At 35.0% G+C, this 23,475-nt stretch overlaps 1 protein-coding gene across 1 annotated transcript; it reads right to left on the bottom strand.

Annotated features, from left to right (window-relative positions):
* Positions 1–5,727: 5,727 nt before the first annotated feature.
* On the bottom strand, positions 5,728–19,783 carry LOC137398561 (uncharacterized). The gene is made up of 8 exons (XM_068084696.1): positions 19,681–19,783; positions 11,173–11,323; positions 9,994–10,168; positions 8,748–8,846; positions 8,092–8,166; positions 7,799–7,862; positions 7,335–7,391; positions 5,728–5,843 (listed from the first exon to the last, which is right to left on the bottom strand). The coding sequence occupies exons 1-4, from the start codon at positions 19,697–19,699 to the stop codon at positions 8,751–8,753; spliced, it is 441 nt and encodes a 146-aa protein (XP_067940797.1). The 5' UTR covers positions 19,700–19,783; the 3' UTR covers positions 5,728–5,843; positions 7,335–7,391; positions 7,799–7,862; positions 8,092–8,166; positions 8,748–8,750.
* Positions 19,784–23,475: the final 3,692 nt, after the last annotated feature.

Genomic DNA, 23,475 nt, shown 5'->3' with positions numbered 1-23,475 from the left:
CAATATGTAATAGGCGACATAATGTGGGCGGGGCTTATGGGAGGCTGTATATCGTTTGTATGGGTAGCTGCAAAACTGCTGATACAAAGACCGCGTTCTACATAAAGTGACTTGACAGAATTACCATAGACCGGTAGAATTGGTAGTCGGTACCCAAATGTTTAAACAACATTTGGAGAAAGTGAGTAGAACAAATTTTCAATTTTCGTTATTTGAGGCCTTTGAAACATTCATAAAAATGCATCTGTAGCAGGATTTAAAATTTTATTCTAGCCAACATGAGCAAATACAAAATAAGATATATGCCAATAGAGCCGCGTTAGACTAGACTTTTATCGCAAATAGCCGATGTGAATACGAGAGATAGAGACAGGTTGCCAAACGCGTGACATCATTTTTGGTGAGGCTGGGCACGTTTTTGTGGCCTGAGCGTTTTTACGGCGATCAGATTTTTTCGGTTTTAATCTTCAAATATCTTGGCAATGCGATCGCGTAACACAACAAACAACATATCAACTGATAGAGAAAAAAAAATTCTTTCTTTTAAGATCAACTTAAATTTTGACTCAACTACATCTTTAAACAATGCAGTTGGTTCAATGTGGGAGAGTAAAGGGTTTGCGGTGAATCCTTCACAGGTGTATGGTGTTGGAGTTTAAATTGCAAGCCCTTTATGGTTATAAGGACTATGGCAGTTTGTGTCAAGGCCAGTAAAAGATGGTAGGACAGCATTGAGTGGAAGTTGATGCATAAGGTGAGGCAAATGATGGCATGCTAGCGTCAAGTGATAGACAGTGGATATGTCAAAGATACCTCTATGTTGAATCATTGTCAATGTGAGGTGACATTTTCATCAGTATGTAATGTTTGAAGGTGAAAATAATCGCTTGCAGTATAACAGATAAGTTCAGCAAGTGTCAGACATGTTACTAGGTCAGGCACCATCTAATTCCGTGTAGACATACAGGCTCCAAGAATGAGTTATACATTATGTCGGGGCAGTATAACACTAGTTGGTTAGTACAGTTTATATAGTGGCATTAGTAAGTAGACGCCATGTTGGTAATTGCTTATCATTGTCTCAATAATGTATAAGTGCCGACTGTCGCTATAGCGACAATGGGTAAAATTTAGTCATACGCATGGTCTCTTCTACAATAATTAAATTCATTTGTTTTACCTTGGTTCCCTCATCAAAAGCTTTATTTTAGGTATAGTACATGAAATAGTCTCTAGTAAGGCTGAACTATTACAGTGGATCAGTGCATGAAATAGTCTCTAGTAAGGCTGAACTATTACAGTGGATCAGTACATGAAATAGTCTCTAGTAAGGCTGAACTATTACAGTAGATCAGTACATGAAATAGTCTCTAGTAAGACTGAACTATTACAGTGGATCAGTACATGAAAGTCTCTAGTAAGGCTGAACTATTACAGTAGATCAGTACATGAAATAGTCTCTAGTAAGGCTGAACTATTACAGTGGATCAGTACATGAAATAGTCTCTAGTAAGGCTGAACTATTACAGTGGATCAGTACATGAAATAGTCTCTAGTAAGGCTGAACTATTACAGTAGATCAGTACATGAAATAGTCTCTAGTAAGGCTGAACTATTACAGTGGATCAGTACATGAAATAGTCTCTAGTAAGGCTGAACTATTACAGTGGATCAGTACATGAAATAGTCTCTAGTAAGGCTGAACTATTACAGTGGATCAGTACATGAAATAGTCTCTAGTAAGGCTGAACTATTACAGTGGATCAGTACCAAAAAGTGAGCTTTTGAACAAAACAGGAAACAAAGACCTGTGAGAATAAGTGCTATATATGTTGAAATTTTAAAAATATAGTTTTTTGAGTAAAATGAAAACATTTATGAGAAAACGTGGTTTTAGAGGTTCTGATTTGTCTTTGTGTCTCGCTGGTGGACTTAAAATATGGTTAAGTTTTTTTGAGCGTAAGGAAAATATTTGTGAGAAAAGGTGGTTTCAAAGCTCATGATTTGTCTTTGTGCCTCGCTGGTGGACTTTTAATAAATTTTCAACTTGAGAAGCCAGGTTACGCGTCTCGATTAAGGGTATACGCAAGTCAGGAAGCTATTCTGCTGAATGCATATTTAACTACCATTGGAAATAAAGGAACCAGAGGTTGATATTATTCACCTTCTTATTTTATAACTTAATACGAATCAAAAAACAAATAATATATAACTATCAATGTAAATTGCATTTCCACTCTGTTATATAAAGCGACCACAACCTTATAGATCAAGATCCAAGTCCTGAAATCACGCAGAGCATTGAAGTTCAAAATTATACAGAAATTTAGTAAATATATTAAAACAACTTCAGCATAGATATAATCATGGATAAATATTAAAGTTCACGTAACCCACAACCATGTTAGAATCAATATTCATTCCAATTGGCTGGAAAGTTAAACCATATATGCACCATAATTATATAAAACATATTGTGGAGGACGGGACTATACTAAACCATATGTTTGTGCTTGAGACTACATTATGCCTAGTCACTTATGTATATTTCTTAACCGGTTATATAATACCCTGGTAAAACTGTTACATAATACTACATTTTTGGGCCTGCTTCACAGGCCTGCTAGCACACCATTATGCCTATTGTCTGGGCCTGCCTCACAGGCCTGATGTGAAACAATGAATGTTATATAATTGTGGGCGGAGCAAATAGTATAAAAGGAGAAGGCATAAGCCAACCCTTTGGGATTCTGCTGACGAATTTTATACTGTCAAAACGAAGTTATACATGTACTGATATACGCTAAATACACTATACTTATTCTTATAAACTGCCTACGCTTGATGCCTGCCTGGTTGGCATAAGGAGGATCCTTCCGCCAGAACTGCTCTGGCTTCGAAACACGAACTGCTTGGGGGAGACACCTAAGGAAGGCTAGGGGTGGGCTACGTTACGATCGGACCTGATCAGAAATGCGATAGCATTGGAGATCAGGCCCTCCAGTAAGTAGTCGGGACCTAAACTAGCCAAGATAGGGTCTCAGAGAGCAGGCCGTGCTAGCCTTCCAAGTGAGCCTGAACTGCGGATACCCAGCCGCGGCCTGACCCGACCACTAGGTGTGTCAGGCAGGCCGACGAGGGGAAGGCCCAGTGTTCAGACTGCACTGCCTTGCTAGGAAAAGTAAAGCTGGCTCAGCTACCGGGGCCGGACCTTTACAATATTTTCTATAAAATATGTTTTATAGAAACATGAAAATTATTGTAGACTGCCCAATAAAAAACATTATATATATATAATAAAATACATATGTATATTTTATATACATGTATGTAATTTTATATATATAAAATTATATTATTATTATATTGTATTTTATATATATGTATATGGCATGTATATATATAATACGTGGAGTGAAATGTTGTTCCCTGCAATTCATAGCAATGAAAATTAAAAATACATTATAAATCTGAAAAAAGCTGACACATGAATATAGCATGAAGTGTTCCAATATCAAAGAATTTGAATCATACATCAAAAGATGATCGAAAAAACAGTTTTCCCAGTTCCCTAAATAGCAGATACAGAAGTGTTAGTAATTATTTGCTAATTTTAATTTGTTAATGCTTTATAAAATAAGGAATAATTAAATGTACCAGCTTTAACATTAAACTGACTGTCATTAATAAAAATAATATATTTTGATAATTTGGTTGCGCAAGTGAAGGTTGTTTTAAGCCTTGCATATGTTTAATAAATAAAAACAGTATTTTTATATTTCAGCTGGCAAGAATACAACTCATATGAACCCGTATTGCAACTTAAAAAATAGATCACAATTCGCAAAGAATAATTTATAATAAAAATGACTACAGCGACGGTCTATTATCAAAAATAATTTGTTAATCTTTAGATAGAAATTTGGCGCTTTAAAAACCTGAGAGAACAACTCCAAATATGCATACTTTTTTTCAAGTGCTCAGCACTCGATAGTCTCAAGGCGATTTGATGCCTGAGCAGTGCTAGAGAACTTGGATGGAGTCAGCTCAGAGCACATGAAACTGTCCTCAGATGATGAGACAGAGTGGAGGTCAATGCTGCCTTGTCTGCACTCAGGGTCAGCATCCACAGAGTCACCAGTGAGAACTGTCAAATATTAAAGATTTGATGAACGATCTTAAAATAAACAGAGACTGGGAAATGACTCATCTAAACCAACTCCTCATAACAGATCATTTTACAAAAAAAATAAAATAGATTTTGTAATGAAATGGTCCTGCAACGGAATAGAAAACAAGTGTATGTTTTAAGCTTGACCATCTTTAGTCATAAACTTGGTACATGGTTCACTAAAAGATATTTTTATGATATATGAACGAGAGAGCTGGCCTTACCGCTATTCGAGTTTGCTTCATTTATGATAACAAGATGAGCTGGCGGAGCAGATGGCATCCCGACACTCCTGAAATATGACAAACTCCTAGAGTACTTGATGACAAGCTTCAACAATATGTTACAGGAGTGAGAAGTTGAACAGAAACTTATCTGTTCAGTAACTAACTGATCAAATTTATAATATGATATAATATAATAATATGAAAGCTGCCATATTTTAGGTTCTAATTATAACCCAAATCATCTCTTGATGCAATTTTAATAGATTTCAGTATCTAGAAAAAGGCTTGTAGAACGGAAAACATTCAATATATTATATTATAATTATATTGTATGTAATAAATATATAACTAATAATAAATATTTCATAAATATCTATAAAATATTTATATATAATATAACTTACTGCATATTAATATAATTAAAATCTATTACATGTATATTAGATTATTATATATGATCAATAGATAAAAATATATTGTAAATAAAATATAATATTATTATTCATTTTATGTATATTAAATTATTATTCATTAAATAATATATTATTTCAAAAGCATCTATTTTTCTTGTTTTGTTACCATAACTAAAAATAGTAAGTAAAGATCATAAAACCAGGGCTCATTTGCCTTGCAAAACAGTAGTTTATTACAAAAGCTCAACAGACATGAAATTAATTCAGCGACAGTAAGTCTGCAGCACTTTATTTCTATGATGTTGTTAATTCAGCGACAGTAAGTCTGCAGCACTTTGTTTCTATGATGTTGTTAATTCAGCGACAGTAAGTCTGCAACACTTTATTTCTATGATGCTGTTTTTCCCCAAAATCAAAATCCTGCAAGTCAAGCAAGTTTTGTTACTCGCTTGACTTGCAGGTTTCATTATTGCGAAAGATGGAACCGGCACTTGCGAATGATGGGCAAGAAAATGCCACGCAAGCCATTCCATTTTAAACATTTTCCACACTTAACTCATTTTTATTATGATTTGAGCATGTGTTACTAAGCGAGCCAGGAGTGTGACATTATGACCTCTGGCCCAGAATTCCTTAATTTTCACAAAACTCCTGCATTAACCCGCATAATGGAAAACAGTGTATTGACCTAGAAGCATGCAAGACAGATTTCTAGAATATTCATGCACACAAGTATATCGGTTAATAAATTTACGGCAATGCCCTGTTTGTCTATCGCCACCATATGTCTCATGATCACTGTTATGTAAGGTGAGGAATTAACACAAACAGCAAATATAAGGCACTTACAAATATTCATGAACTGGTTGGGATGGAGTCTGGGAGAGCTGTCTAGCCTCAGAAAAATCCTGGTGATCCTGGATATATTGCTGCTCAAAAACCATAGAGGTAGTAGAGTTTGACACTGAAGCTGGGACATCCAGCTCCACAGCCATTTCTGTATGACACATTAGAAGCTTTGTGGCAGTGGAGCTAATGAAGGTTTCACAACTATTGTACCCATGGAATTTCTGTAGCTACTGTAGTTATAGAATACCAACGGCTATTGAATTATTGATAATAAATATTTTTAAATAAGTAAGACCAACACTAAAAAAGCCATCACTATCTTTTACAAGTAATACAACGGATACCTCAACAGCTGAAAAGGTAATTTGCTACAAGTGCTACCTCAACAGCTGAAAAGGTCGTTTGCTAAAAGCAAACTGAGGCATCTTTATCATAGACTAGCTGAATACCCGGAGTTCCACAATAATATAATAATTACCTAATGAAGATGAGTAATGTAAACTAGTAACTTAAGCTAGTCTAGATACTTACTATAAAGTCATGACTGACGTCAGCTTAATCATAGTTTTTGTACCTCATAATGATCTCTAACACAATCATGATGTTCAAGCGTACTATCAACAACCAATAGTATTTTTCTAAGCGCTTTAAGCTTGTGTTGTGTAACTGATGTAATTAGGATGACAATTATTCCATTGTATAGCAATGTACCCGCTTGGCCTAATGGTTTAGCATGTATAGAACAGATTGGCCAACAAATGAGCGGCTATTATTTCGTGGCAGTCTCGCTACGCTGTTGTATTCTCTTATCTTCGCTCATGTTGCTTAAGTTCAAGGCCAACACTTTGATGATACGATAGAGAGATGGCTACATGGCGCGAAGGAGCCCAGACACAAATATCGAGGAAACTCGGCATGGAAACTTAAAAAATCATGAGCATACTAGTGAATTAGCAGCAAACCCATCAGAAATAGGTACAGACCAGCTTCAATATACAACATCAATCCATTACGCTCTTAGGCGGAAATATTATTGTAAAATTTCAAATAAATAATATAAGATATTTGTTATATCATATTATATATTAGATTAAATTTTGTAGAACTCATTCCAGAGTTCAAACAAAAACAGTATGACAGAACTAAATGTAAAACTTCATTAACACAGCAACAACTAGTGAAGAGAGGTTTTTTAGTTGCTATGGAAACAGGTAAATAGAGGTGCAGGTTCAAAAATGCAGTTTCAGAAAATAAGTGAGGATGGGTGACTTGTTTCAACTCACACTAGATACAGTCCAAGTTGCATGTACTTATTCCAATACTTGTTACTATTTTTATGTCTGATTTGAGATTTATACCAGATTTGTCCCTTTTATAACCAGAACTGTTGTTGTAGGCAATCAAAAAATCAAAAAAAATATTTGTCAAAACATTACGCATATATAGTTCCATCTATAGTTTCACATTCTAAATATAGTACATATTACTCTCAACATTTACTTTGAGAGTAATATGAATTGATATTACAATCATGAAAACTAAAAATATAACATGAACTAATAAAAGTAAAATAGAACTACTAACAGAAAGAATAGTGAGAACAAACTAAAGACATGATCAAACCGTATATTCCACAAGCACCTAAACGCATCACATAACAACTAGCAAACTCACCAATCTGGTCATCTTGTTGGTCAACAGTTCTAATAGTACGGACATCCTCTTGGACTTCTAAAACAATAACTTAAATGATAACTCAATGTATGATAAGTAAATAGGAGCAGGACTCCTGGATGACAACTCCATGCATGCAAACTCGTAAATATGCCAGACTAGTCTATAAATAACCACTCTATGATATACAGTTCTACTAATCCTTTGTGGTTGATACATCTATGAATGATAAATCTATGGGAAATAAATCTATAGACAATGAATCTATGAATGATACCTCTATGAAAAAAACTCTATGATTGACACATCCATGAATCATATCTCAATGAATGATACATCTGTGAATAATAACTATGAATGATAACTCTATGAGTGACCAGTAACAGTTGAGCACAAAAGTTTACAAAAACTACGATATAGAGATTTTTCTGCCTAAAATCCTAGTGTAGACTAAAGGCAGTTACCTCCTCCTAGTCCAGAGTCAGTGATGGAAGTAACTTTAGACATGGCATCCATGAGAGGCGTCTTCTGCAAGAATAGACAACTGTTAAAGGATGCTTAACTGGCTCCCAAACATTATAACACAAAATAGAGAAATGCTGATGTTTATGTCTATGAAGGTTAGTAGTATTCTTGAAAATATTAAGATGCCTATGTCTTTGAGAGCTAGCATCCTTGGATATGTTCAGATGCTTATGTCTATGAGAGCTGGCAGCCATAGAAGGGTTCAAATGAGTGCTAGCTAAATTGTACTTACCAAAGGTCCATCTTCAAAGTAGGTCATAGATTGCTTCAATGTGAGGTTACTTCCCTTATGGTACAACTCAGCTAGCTACAAAGAGAGTGTAACTCCCATAAATCATAAACATTTAAAATTTAGAGACGTGAGTAACCCCAGAGCTTTATGGATTACCATAGAGCAACCCTACAATACAATGGAATATTAAACGAATTATGGATGTCTATAAAGACAACTGGAATAAAAAATACATGAGCTGTAAATAATATATCAAATAAAACAAATAATAATACATAATAGTGTATAAACAATAAATTAATCATGTAAATAAGTATGATAAATAACATAATAATATAATAAAATAATATACATAGTAAACATATATAGTATACAGTATATATTATATAAATGTTGAAGTAAATAATAATTGTCTAAAGCATAATGACTTAAATAAAACTAATAATAAGTTCTGAATATGAAGTATGAAACTAAAGCTATAATTAGGTCAAAGAATAATTAGGTCGAAGAATAATTAGGTCAAATAATAGCTTGTACTTGACACAGTTTCAAGTCTCCTTGATCTGAATGTAGCTGAAAGCCAAGTACATGATATTCTTTAAGCTATCCATAGGTTATATATAAACATGTCTCTATGTATGAGTTTAATAACTTACGAATCATCGAAGGTCATTCGGAAATCTAAAAATAGCAAGACTAGAGTTTTTGCTGACCAAATCATTGACATTCCTGAGTGCGATGTTCTCGAACGCAACCTGAAGAATAAACGTAATGTTCGTATTTACTACGATGAGACCACTCAAGCATGTTTTTGTAAACATAGAGAAAACTTGTTTGATTGCGAGATGTAAATGTGGCATGGTGTTAGTGAGCACTCTCTGCTATTACAAGCCAGACTGCATATCTTATCCACCAGAATTAGCTGAAGATGAACTTACCAAAATGTGTAGTAAATTAGTAGATTTTATCAGAAAGTATCGGTATTTTTCTATCATTTGTGATTGTTTTTAATGTTTGAGGTCATCTGACTGTCAGGATGTTTCAAGTTTAAAATCGATAAAACTACATATCGATTAAAATAATCAGATCAATCGAAAGTGCGATCAACTGACAGAATATACATGTAGATGCACAACATTTCAACTTGAACACAATAGAAGATACCAACTATCACAACCATAACAACTAGTGACATCATTTCTCATGTATTTTTCTTCTGAGCATTTTAATCGTGATCAAGTTTTATCAACTTTAATCTGAAACATTCTAGTAATCAGATCACCTCAAACATCACAAACAATCACAAATGATAGAAAATACCGACGCTTTCGGATGAAATTTACAAAAACATTTTGTAAATTTATCTTTAACAAAAAGTGAAACAAAGCAGAAGCCAAATGAGGTAATTATCAGTTTCTAGTTTCTTCACAAGGTCATGTGTGAGACGGTATCGTTTTATTGAATTTTAAAACACGGAACGTGAATATGGCCAAAAGAGAATGACTCCTGAGAGAGAATGAATGGATACAGAGAAAGTTTTGGTTTCATGGTTACCTAACAAGAGACCTAACTGAACGGGTTTCCCCTCGTTGACTCATCAATTATCTGTATAGCCTTGGAACTTTCCAATTGTTAGATTGAAAGTAAAAGTTGAAAAAGAACAGAAGAAAAGCTGATCAAGCAATCACTTTAAGGTGAATATGTTTAAAACAAAAAATCTTTTACAACTGAATATTCAGCGCATAGAAAGTGATGTAATCTAAAAGGAAAAAGAGTCTGAAAGGAAGGGGTCGAGTCTACAACGAAGGGGTGGGTGTACGAAACCTACAATAAAAGCAGCTCACAAATAAAACAACAAGAGCTGAGGCTAGCTGAGAAGTAGGTACAAAGACAATAACTCACAAATAATACAGCTGGAGTGGAGGATGGCTGAGGAGTAAGCAAAAGGTCAAGGACAGCTTTGTCTCTCATCTGTTCCATTGGAACTTCTTCTGGATTCCGTAGAAAGAGACAATAGGTGATGAGAAGATTGGGAGAGTAGAGCACCACCACATAGTCGCAGTTCTTGTAAGTTTTCCTACAAGATTAAGCAATCAAGTACAGTTTGTTATCTCCGACATGATTGGCTAGGTATAAGCGGCTTTGGTCAGCTGATTGATGCTGTAATGCTTACCATATTTTCTGAACTATATGCCGTGACTTCTTATAGTTCGGCCGGGAGTGCATCTTATACTTCTGAGTGAGTTATGTGTGAAACTATTGACAGATTATTTACCAGTTCTAAGCAAGTTATTTATGCTATATCTAACAGAATAATTCTTATCATGCTATATTACCATGTTGTGTTAACATGTTACGTTAACATGCTCAGTTGTGTCATGTAGTGTCTGCATACTGTTCAGCCTGTTGTTGGCTCCATTATAATTGTGAGTAACTTAAATTTTTAACGACATTTGTTCTTGGTGTTTAGGAAATAAAGTCATCCAAAGTGGCCACTTATACTCCACTGCGACATATATGGTTTTTTCTTCATGAGAGTACATATCATGGCTAGTACTACTTACATTCTGGACTGACTTATACAGTGCACCAAATACAGAATGTCTAAGTGTGAGCAATCCAACTTGAAGAACGACAGCTACTGGGCATGACTTGTCTGGATATGTCTGAGTCCAGTCAACAACTGGAGACATGCCCAGTAACTCCAGCTGTCATTCCTGTCACAAGGTGTGGGAATTGAACCTGTTTACAGATCAGGCATGCTAGACCACTAGGCTACGACTGCTCTCTGCTTACATCGACATTGTTTGTCAAGATAGTGTTCGACTCTAAATCTGCATCAAAGAAATCTAGACAGATTTTATTTGACCAGCATATGGTGCTGACTAGGGAATAGAATTTCTTGAGCTTTTCATACAATCAGTAACTGAGTAGAAATCCTAAAAACTGAGAAAAGGCCAATCAGAGTTGAAGTCGCTAGTATACATCAATGCTCAGTATCAACCTATAGCCCTACACTATATCAAATATGGTGCTCATGGAATTAGAATGCCGGGCATCACTGAACACTGGGATACTCACTCATCAGACAGATCTCCTGTATATAGAATAACCTCTGCATTGAAGTATTGTTCAAGTACGGAACGGAGAACCGAGTCAAAGTTACGATACTCTGGCGGCATATCTGCGGTATGGGCGATGCAAATAGTTACTTTATCTCCTCCCACCATATCTACAAAAAACAACTACTAACTGAATAATAATAATAATAACAACTACTGAGGTTAAAAGATAACAATATCTCACAACTTCATTAAAACAATAAAATAAATACATAAGAACAAATTTATTATAAAATACTAGGAATTTTAAAGACATAAGAACAGCTTATCTACCTATAGTAAATCTTTCTTTCAAAAGTTTACCATCCATTAAATGCCAGGCATTCAGCTAGTACAATCATATTTATGTTAAAAATAAACATCCACATATTTAATTCAGCAAATGTATATAACTACAAATATTTATATTTAATTCGTTAGCTGTGTAATCTGACACCGACACAAACGTTACAAGACAAAGGAACAATGATTTCTATGACAAGAAAATTAGAGGTCATAAATAAATATGTAGAAAGAAGGCCCTGTATTGTTAATATTGCCAAGAAATATGGTTGCAATCAATTACCAATTGCGACTATTGATATGAAAATCAAGAAATTCGTTAAAGCAAACACAAGGAGCTTAAAACTGCCGATTTGAAAGAGTTCGAGGCCATGCATGAGATCAGCATTCAAGAGGAGACAACCATTTAGTAATGGCAAGGAGGTAGAAGGGACTGAAAAACCTACATTGGCAAAAGAATTTAAAGTGTTTAATTTACTGGTGTGGACTGGTACATAAAACAATACTGTACAATGTATGTATAATGTATATTATTAATTTATTTAATTAATTTGTTTTTCATGTTTTATTCATTTCATGTTTTATTTTAAATCATGCTTTATTTATATATACACTGGTCTACCACATATAGATACACTGGTCTACCATATATAGATACACTGGTCTACCATATATAGATACACTGGTCTACCATATATAGATACACAGGTCTACCATATATACATACGCTGGTCTAACATATATAGATACACTGGTCTACCATATATAGATACACTGGTCTATCATATATACATACACTGGTCTACGATATATAGATACGCTGGTCTACCATATATAGATGCACTGGTCTACCATATATAGAGACACTGGTCTACCATATATAGATACACTGGTCTACCATATATAGATACACCGGTATACCATATATAGATACACTAGTCTACCATATATAGATACACTGGTCTACCATATATAGATACACTAGTCTACCATATATAGATACACTAGTCTACCATGTATAGATACACTAGTCTATCATATATAGATACACTAGTCTACCATATATAGATACACTGTTCTACCATATATAGATACACTGGTCTACCATATATAGATACACTGGTCTACCACATATGGATACACTGGTCTATCATGTATAGATACCCTGGTCTACCATATATAGATACACTAGTCTATCATATATAGATACACTGGTATACCATATATAGATACACTGGTCTACCATACATAAATACACTAGTCTATCATATATAGATACACTAGTCTACCATATATAGATACACTGTTCTACCATATATAGATACACTGGTCTACCATATATAGATACACTGGTCTACCACATATGGATACACTGGTCTATCATGTATAGATACCCTGGTCTACCATATATAGATACAATGGTCTACCATACATAAATACCCTAGTCTATCATATATAGATACATTGGTCTACCATATATAGATACACTAGTCTACCATATATAGATACACTGGTATACCATATATAGATACACTAGTGTACCATATATAGACACACTGGTCTACCATACATAAATACACTGGTCTATCATATATAGATACACTGGTCTACCATACATAAATACACTAGTCTATCATATATAGATACACTAGTCTACCATATATAGATACACTGTTCTACCATATATAGATACACTGGTCTACCATATATAGATACACTGGTCTACCACATATGGATACACTGGTCTATCATATATAGATACCCTGGTCTACCATATATAGATACAATGGTCTACCATACATAAATACACTAGTCTATCATATATAGATACATTGGTCTACCATATATAGATACACTGGTCTACCATATATAGATACACCGGTATACCATATATAGATACACTAGTCTACCATATATAGATACACCGGTATACCATATATAGATACACTAGTCTACCATATATAGATACCCTGGTCTACCATACATAAATACACTGGTCTATCATATATAGATACACTGGTCTACCATACATAAATACACTAGTCTATCATATATAGATACACTAGTCTACCATATATAGATACACTGTTCTACCATATATAGATACGCTGGTCTACCATATATAGATACACTGATCTACCATATATAGACACACTGGTCTATCATATATAAATACACTGGTCTAACATACATAGATACACTGGTCTACCATATATAGATACAATGGTCTACCATATATAGACACTGGTCTACCATATATAAAAACACTGGTCTATCATATATAGATACAATGGTCTACCATATATAGATACACTGGTCTACCATATATAGATACACTGGTCTACCATATATAGATACACTAGTCTACCATATATAGATACACTAGTCTACCATATATAGATACACTAGTCTGCCATATATAGATACACTAGTCTACCATGTATAGATACACTAATCTACCATATATAGATACACTGGTCTACCATATATAGATACACTGGTCTACCATATATAGATACACTAGTCTACCATATATAGATACACTGGTCTACCATACATAAATACACTAGTCTATCATATATAGATACACTAGTCTACCATATATAGATACACTGTTCTACCATATATAGATACACTGGTCTACCATATATAGATACACTGGTCTACCACATATGGATACACTGGTCTATCATGTATAGATACACTGGTCTACCATATATAGATACAATGGTCTACCATACATAAATACCCTAGTCTATCATATATAGATACATTGATCTACCATATATAGATACACTAGTCTACCATATATAGATACACTGGTATACCATATATAGATACACTAGTGTACCATATATAGATACACTGGTCTACCATACATAAATACACTGGTCTATCATATATAGATACACTGGTCTACCATACATAAATACACTAGTCTATCATATATAGATACACTAGTCTACCATATATAGATACACTGTTCTACCATATATAGATACACTGGTCTACCATATATAGATACACTGGTCTACCACATATGGATACACTGGTCTATCATATATAGATACCCTGGTCTACCATATATAGATACAATGGTCTACCATACATAAATACACTAGTCTATCATATATAGATACATTGGTCTACCATATATAGATACACTGGTCTACCATATATAGATACACCGGTATACCATATATAGACACACTAGTCTACCATATATAGATACACCGGTATACCATATATAGATACACTAGTCTACCATATATAGATACACTGGTCTACCATGTATAAATACACTGGTCTATCATATATAGATACACTGGTCTACCATACATAAATACACCAGTCTATCATATATAGATACACTAGTCTACCATATATAGATACACTGTTCTACCATATATAGATACACTGGTCTACCATATATAGATACACTGGTCTACCACATATGGATACACTGGTCTAACATATATAGATACACTAGTCTACCATATATAGATACACTGGTCTACCATATATAGATACACTGGTCTACCATATATAGATACACTGGTCTAACATATATAGATACATTGGTCTACCATATATAGATACAATGGTCTACCATATATAGATACACTAGTCTACCATATATAGATACACTGGTCTACCATATATAGATACAATGGTCTACCATACATAAATACACTAGTCTATCATATATAGATACACTGGTCTATCATATATAGTTACACTGGTCTACCATATATAGATACAATGGTCTACCATACATAAATACACTAGTCTATCATATATAGATACACTGGTCTACCATATATAGATACACTGGTCTACCATATATAGATACATTGGTCTACCATATATAGATACACTGGTCTAACATATATAGATACACAGGTCTACCATATATAGATACACTGTTCTACCATATATAGATACACTGGTCTAACATATATAGATACACTGGTCTAACATATATAGATACGCTGATCTACCATATAGTTACACTGGTCTACCATATATAGATACAATGGTCTACCATACATAAATACACTAGTCTATCATATATAGATACACTGGTCTATCATATATAGTTACACTGGTCTCCCATATATAGATACAATGGTCTACCATACATAAATACACTAGTCTATCATATATAGATACACTGGTCTATCATATATAGTTACACTGGTCTACCATATATAGATACAATGGTCTACCATACATAAATACACTAGTCTATCATATATAGATACACTGGTCTACCATATATAGATACACTGGTCTACCATATATAGATACACTGGTCTATCATATATAGATACACTGGTCTACGATATATAGATACAATGGACTACCATACATAAATACACTAGTCTATCATATATAGATACATTGGTCTACCATATATAGATACACTGGTCTACCATATATAGATACACCGGTATACCATATATAGATACACTAGTCTACCATATATAGATACACCGGTATACCATATATAGATACACTAGTCTACCATATATAGATACACTGGTCTACCATACATAAATACACTGGTCTATCATATATAGATACACTGGTCTACCATACATAAATACACTAGTCTATCATATATAGATACACTAGTCTACCATATATAGATACACTGTTCTACCATATATAGATACACTGGTCTACCATATATAGATACACTGGTCTACCACATATGGATACACTGGTCTAACATATATAGATACACTAGTCTACCATATATAGATACACTGGTCTACCATATATAGATACACTGGTCTAACATATATAGATACATTGGTCTACCATATATAGATACAATGGTCTACCATATATAGATACACTGGTCTACCATATATAGATACAATGGTCTACCATACATAAATACACTAGTCTATCATATATAGATACACTGGTCTACCATATATAGATACATTGGTCTACCATATATAGATACACTGGTCTAACATATATAGATACACTGGTCTACCATATATAGATACACTGGTCTATCATATATAGATACACTGGTCTACCATACATAAATACACTAGTCTATCATATATAGATACACTAGTCTACCATATATAGATACACTGTTCTACCATATATAGATACACTGGTCTACCATATATAGATACACTGGTCTACCACATATGGATACACTGGTCTAACATATATAGATACACTAGTCTACCATATATAGATACACTGGTCTACCATATATAGATACACTGGTCTAACATATATAGATACATTGGTCTACCATATATAGATACAATGGTCTACCATATATAGATACACTGGTCTACCATATATAGATACAATGGTCTACCATACATAAATACACTAGTCTATCATATATAGATACACTGGTCTATCATATATAGTTACACTGGTCTACCATATATAGATACAATGGTCTACCATACATAAATACACTAGTCTATCATATATAGATACACTGGTCTACCATATATAGATACACTGGTCTACCATATATAGATACATTGGTCTACCATATATAGATACACTGGTCTAACATATATAGATACACTGGTCTACCATATATAGATACAATGGTCTACCATATATAGATACACTGGTCTAACCTATATATAGATACATTGGTCTACCATATATAGATACAATGGTCTACCATATATAGATACACTAGTCTACCATATATAGATACACTGGTCTACCATATATAGATACAATGGTCTACCATACATAAATACACTAGTCTATCATATATAGATACACTGGTCTATCATATATAGTTACACTGGTCTACCATATATAGATACAATGGTCTACCATACATAAATACACTGGTCTACCATATATAGATACACTGGTCTAATATATATAGTTACACTAGTCTATCATATATAGATACACTGGTCTACTATATATAGATACACTGGTCTACCATATATAGATACATTGGTCTACCATATATAGATACACTGGTCTAACATATATAGATACACTGGTCTACCATATATAGATACAATGGTCTACCATACATAAATACACTAGTCTATCATATATAGATACACTGGTCCACCATATATAGATACACTGGTCTACCATATATAGATACATTGGTCTACCATATATAGATACACTGGTCTAATATATATAGTTACACTGGTTTACCATATATAGATACACTGCTCTACCATATATAGATACACTGGTCTAACATATATAGATACACTAGTCTAACATATATAGATACGCTGATCTACCATATAGTTACACTGGTCTACCATATATAGATACACTGGTCTACCATATATAGATACAATGGTCTACCATATATAGACACACTGGTCTACCATATATAAATACACTGGTCTATCATATATAGATACACTGGTCTACCATATATAGATACAATGGTCTACCATATATAGATACACTGGTCTACCATATATAGATACAATGGTCTACCATACATAAATACACTAGTCTATCATATATAGATACATTGGTCTACCATATATAGATACACTGGTCTGCCATATATAGATACACTGGTCTACAATATATAGATACAATAGTTTACCATATATACATACACTGCTCTACCATATATAGGTACAATGGTCTACCATATATAGATACACTGGTCTACTATATATAGATCCACTGGTATACCATATATAGACACACTGGTATAACATATATAGATACACCGGTGTACCATATGCATACAAGACACTAGTACATCAAGTCTGCAACACTGCTATTCACCTAGGCAGCATGTTTTCATTAGGCAGCTAGAGGCCAGCTATATAACGCATTCAGTTAAGCAGCTAGATGCCAGCTATATAACATATTCAGTTAAGCAGCTAGAGGCCAGCTATATAACATAGTTAAAATACACATGCTAGTATCTATTATATAAACGGCAATCGTTGTCTGTCTGTTTGATTGAGTGTCCACCTTATAGAGCGGTCTTTTCTTTTATCGTCGTACGAATTTCGGTCATACGAAGCGAACTGAATTAATATGTGTAGTAACAGTAAATAAATTATAGAGCGGTCTTTTTTTTCCATTCGGTCAAACGAAGCCAACCGAACTAATATGAATACTAATTATCGTAATATGGACTATTAGCCGCTACTTTTCTCTGACGATTTGAGCCAAGCGGCTTATATAAAGGTGTGGCGATTCTGTTGTTTTTCTTTCACCGCTCGGGCGCATTAACCGAAATCCCCAGTTAGCACGCTTTTTAAACGGCAAATTTTCTGCCGTGTTAAAAAGCACCTTTCCTGAGTTCTGTGGCCTATACAAAGGTGTCTATACAGCTATACAAATGTACTATTCATTAAATAAAATAAATTAACGAGTAGTTATTTACATGCAATTAATATTTACTGCCAACGTGTACCGAGGTCACGTAAACGTTTGTTTCTTGGAGCCACTGGAAAAACGCATTTCTCACCTACTAAAGTTCCACATCAAAAAGGTAAGTGTTTCTTATACGATGTTGTATTGTCTATGAATTGCCACATCTCCACTACTTAATAACGTTGGATTTGCCGCTGTTCGTGATAGTGGGTCATGTTCATTTCCTTCAGCAGCCGAGTAACCAATTTTTTTCCAGCTACGAGTAAGCCTACTGTAACTTACTATTACAGAACTTTCACGAGTACTCCGAGGGTTGCGATACGCTATTGTGAAAAGAAAGAGAGCAACTGCTATCGACTTACTGTCACCCTGCATCAGCCATGACCAGCTATACGTCGCCTGCTCAAAAGTAGGCACACGCCGAAAACTGTTTCTTCATACGCCCGACAGAAAAACCAAAAATGTTGTCTATCCGCAAGTGTTGCGTTGAACTAAGGGAGAGAAAGAGGGAGAGAAAGAGGGAGAGAAAGAGGGAGAGAGAGAGGGAGAGAGAGAGAGGGGGAAGAGGGAGGGAGAGGGGGAGAGAGAGGGGAGAGACGGAGAGAGGGAGATGTAACTGCATATTTGGAGTTGTTTTACAGTATGAAAGCCAACTCTCAATAAACCTTATGCTGCACGTGAATCTGTTACTGTAGGCGGGTAATGCAGCTAGTACAAGTATACAATGACACATGTTAATACACAAGGGAGGTGGTAACACACAAACCGAACACTCATGACCGTAGAATTCTTAGCTTACCTTCAGGATTGGGAGCCATGTAGTTAGATCTCTTTGTAAAAAAGAAATGTCTAGGTATACAGTCATAGTCGTGATGTGAACGGGGCCTCCTCCGAATGAAGATGAAAGCAATTAGGCCAAAAACTACTATGACAATGAACATGAGGACTGCTGCCACAATCCAAATTGTTTGTTCTCCTGTACTGTTGATCACCGGGTGAGTCATGTACTGAGGTCTCTTTGCTTACCTTCAGAATTAGGAGCCATGTACTGGGGTCTCTTTGCTTACCTTTAGGATTGGGAGTCATGTATTAGGGTCTCTTTGCTTACCTTAAGGATTGGGAGCCATGTATTGGGGTCTCTTTGCTTACCTTCAGGATTGAGAGCCATGTACTAGGGTCTCTTTGTTTACCTTCAGGATTGGGAGCCATGTACTGGGATCTCTTTGCTTACCTTCAGGATTAGGAGCCATGTACTGGGATCTCTTTGCTTACCTTCAGAATCAGGAGCCATGTACTGGGATCTCTTTGCTTACCTTCAGGATTAGGAGCCATGTACTGGGATCTCTTTGCTTACCTTCAGGATTAGGAGCCATGTACTGGGATCTCTTTGCTTACCTTTAGGATTGGGAGCCATGTACTGGGGTCTCTTTGCTTACCTTCAGGATTGGGAGCCATGTACTGGTATCTCTTTGCTTACCTTCAGGGTTGGGAGCCATGTACTGGGGTCTCTTTGCTTACCTTCAGGATTAGGAGCCATGTACTGGGATCTCTTTGCTTACCTTCAGAATTAGGAGCCATGTACTGGGATCTCTTTGCTTACCTTCAGAATTGGGAGCCATGTACTGGGGTCTCTCTGCTTACCTTTAGGATTGGGAGCCATGTACTGGGGTCTCTTTGCTTACCATCAGAATTGGGAGTCATGTACTGGTATCTCTTTGTTTACCTTTAGGATTGGGAGCCATGTACTGGGGTCTCTTTGCTTACCTTCAGGATTGGGAGCCATGTACTGGAGTCTCTTTGTTTACCTTCAGGATTGGGAGCCATGTACTGGGGTCTCTTTGTTTACCTTCAGGATTGGGAGCCATGTACTGGGATCTCTTTGCTTACCTTCAGAATTAGGAGCCATGTGCTGGTATCTCTTTGTTTACCTTCAGGATTGGGAGCCATGTACTGAGATCTCTTTGCTAACCTTCAGGATTGGGAGCCATGTACTGGGGTCTCTTTGCTTACCTTCAGGATTGGGAGCCATGTACTGGGGTCTCTTTGTTTACCTTCAGGATTGGGAGCCACGTACTTGGCTCTCTTTGCTTACCTTCAGGTTTAGGAGCCATGTACTTTGACCTCTTTGTGGAAAAGAAAAGTTTAGGTGTACAGTCATAGTCGTGATGTAAACGGCGCCTCCTCCGAATCAAGATGAAAGTGATTAGGCCAAAAACTACTATGACAATGAACATGAGGACTGCTGCCACAATCCCAATTGTTTGCTCTCCTGTACTTGTGTCTACAGAGAGAGAGAGGGAGTGTGTGTGTGTAGATGGAGTGCTTTGCGTACTTCCTGGAAGTAATGGTGAATACCATTTAGCAGAGCTATATAAAGCATTATAATTGGGTATTCACAGGCAGATGGAAGGAAAGAAACAAGCACTAAAAGTCTAGGAGAGCTCAATGAGACTTACCCTTAGTTGGTAAGAAGGTGTCTACAATTTAAATATACAGTACAAATTAAACTATCATATATAGACAAAAGTAATACTTCAAACAGAGCAATAACATAACTATACACAGTACACTATTATATATAGACAAGGGTAATACTTCAAACAGCAATAATATAACTATGTACAGAAAACTATCATATATAGACAAAGGTAAAACTTTAAACAGCATGCTAGCATATAGCAAAGCATACATACATCATAATAAATAGTAGTAATCAGGAGTAGATAATTCACAAAATTCAAACAAATTTACCTTGAACTATTTCTCCTAAAGACCTGCTTGTAGAACAAGGTCTACACTCTCCAGCAATATCACAAAGGCCTTCGACAGGACATAGTGCCATCTGTGGTATTACCTGCATACAGAGTATAGACATCTATAATTATAGGTGATTATAGTTATGCTAGCTATGCAACCATGTTAGTTCTTAAATACATGTACAAACAATTCATACAGATTTGAGTGACATGCCTATACACAGTAGATAAAAGGCAATCGGGTATGCATACAGCTGGCCTACACATGTTTTATGTTTTCCAATGCGTAGTCTGCAGTTTGATAGCTGTAGGTGTCATATATATGTATATATATTTCTCAGTGTTGGTGTGTGTATATGTCCTTTGGTATGTCAGGCTATAGCTGTTAAAATATTGGAATGAAGAATCTGTTTTGCAGAATATTTGATCACGGAACCTCCCGTTCACCAGACGACGCTAAACCATTGCGCTGCGCGAGATTAATAGATACATTTGGGGTGATATGTGTGACTATTTGTGTGAAAGTACCGCTATGCTTTACGCAACATGATTAAAGCTTGCTCTAATTAGTAAATTGCTAGTCTACTCAAATTAGCCATTGACAATGTGCCAGGCTAATGGCAAGTGGTAGTCAACTACATTACCTTTCACTGTTTATAAGCTAATTTTTAATACTCACGCAACGTCGGGTATTCCGTTAGTATATATACATAAAGTCAGTGAAACAGACTATTACTTTAGATAAAGCATTTTGTTACTAACAGTTTTATGCTTGCTGAAAGCATTGAACAGTACTTTGACAGCAAGTATGAAACTATAAGTAATAAAGTAACTAATATGAATTTAGATTAATAAAAACATAATTGAAAAAGGTTTTTCGTATACATTTTAGTAAACTTTTAACTAAAATTTTATCACTTATCTGGAGTTTAAACTTGCGGTGGCAATCTTCGTGAATTGAAGTTCAGCAGAATGTGAAATTCTAATTCCAAAATTTTAACAGCTATAGCTGGACGTACCGAAGGACACGTCACAGACGACAAACTTTGAGAAATATATATACAGATATACACCATAAAATCTATATTTGAACGCCATCTTTATTTGCATGCCGTTTCCAAATTCTTCCATCATTACGAACCCATAGAAAATGATCAGTAAAAAAGTTAAATTGTCAACAAAATCGTACTAATAATGAGTTAGTTAAATCAATAACAATTATTCCCTTCGTTGTTGCTGTTAATATTGAAGTCCATTTTCTAACTCTAAACCTTTACGATTTTTTGTTATAAATTTAAAAGCAACCCTACAGAAATAATTAACATCTGTAACAAGCTAATAGTAGCTTCCTAATTAAAGATGTGGTTGCGTCAAAAAGGTCAATTTAATGAAATTGAGACCAATAAAAGGCTAAAACATCAGCTACAGTTTGATGTCATTGTTGTCTTTATAGACTAATCCTGTCCAGATATATATGCGTTTGAATGAGGCCATCTTTTAAAAAGCTCACATTCCAGCGGGTGCTTCATTCGTGACGTAACTAGTGATACATCTGAAGAGAGTTCACGAGCGATAAGTATAAGGTCGCTTCATTAGCCAATCATCAGCACGAAATTTTTATATAGGTCGTAATAAATGTTATCACTCGTAAAACGCGTTGTCTGTGATCTCAAATTTAGGGATTTTACTCTATTATTAAATCGCATGGACATCGATATTTACTAAATTAATTAACATCGTTACTTTAATGAATTACTCGATCGACATGTTTTATTGACGAATAACAAAATTGAATTTGTTGGAGTTACTAGGATAGAGTGTTTACGAGCTGAGCCTGC

The sequence above is a fragment of the Watersipora subatra genome, chromosome 6, assembly GCF_963576615.1.
Source record: "Watersipora subatra chromosome 6, tzWatSuba1.1, whole genome shotgun sequence".
In the NCBI taxonomy this organism is placed as follows: domain Eukaryota; kingdom Metazoa; phylum Bryozoa; class Gymnolaemata; order Cheilostomatida; family Watersiporidae; genus Watersipora; species Watersipora subatra.
Note: the sequence above shows the minus strand (reverse complement) of the source record. Positions and strands in the feature narration are given on the sequence as shown.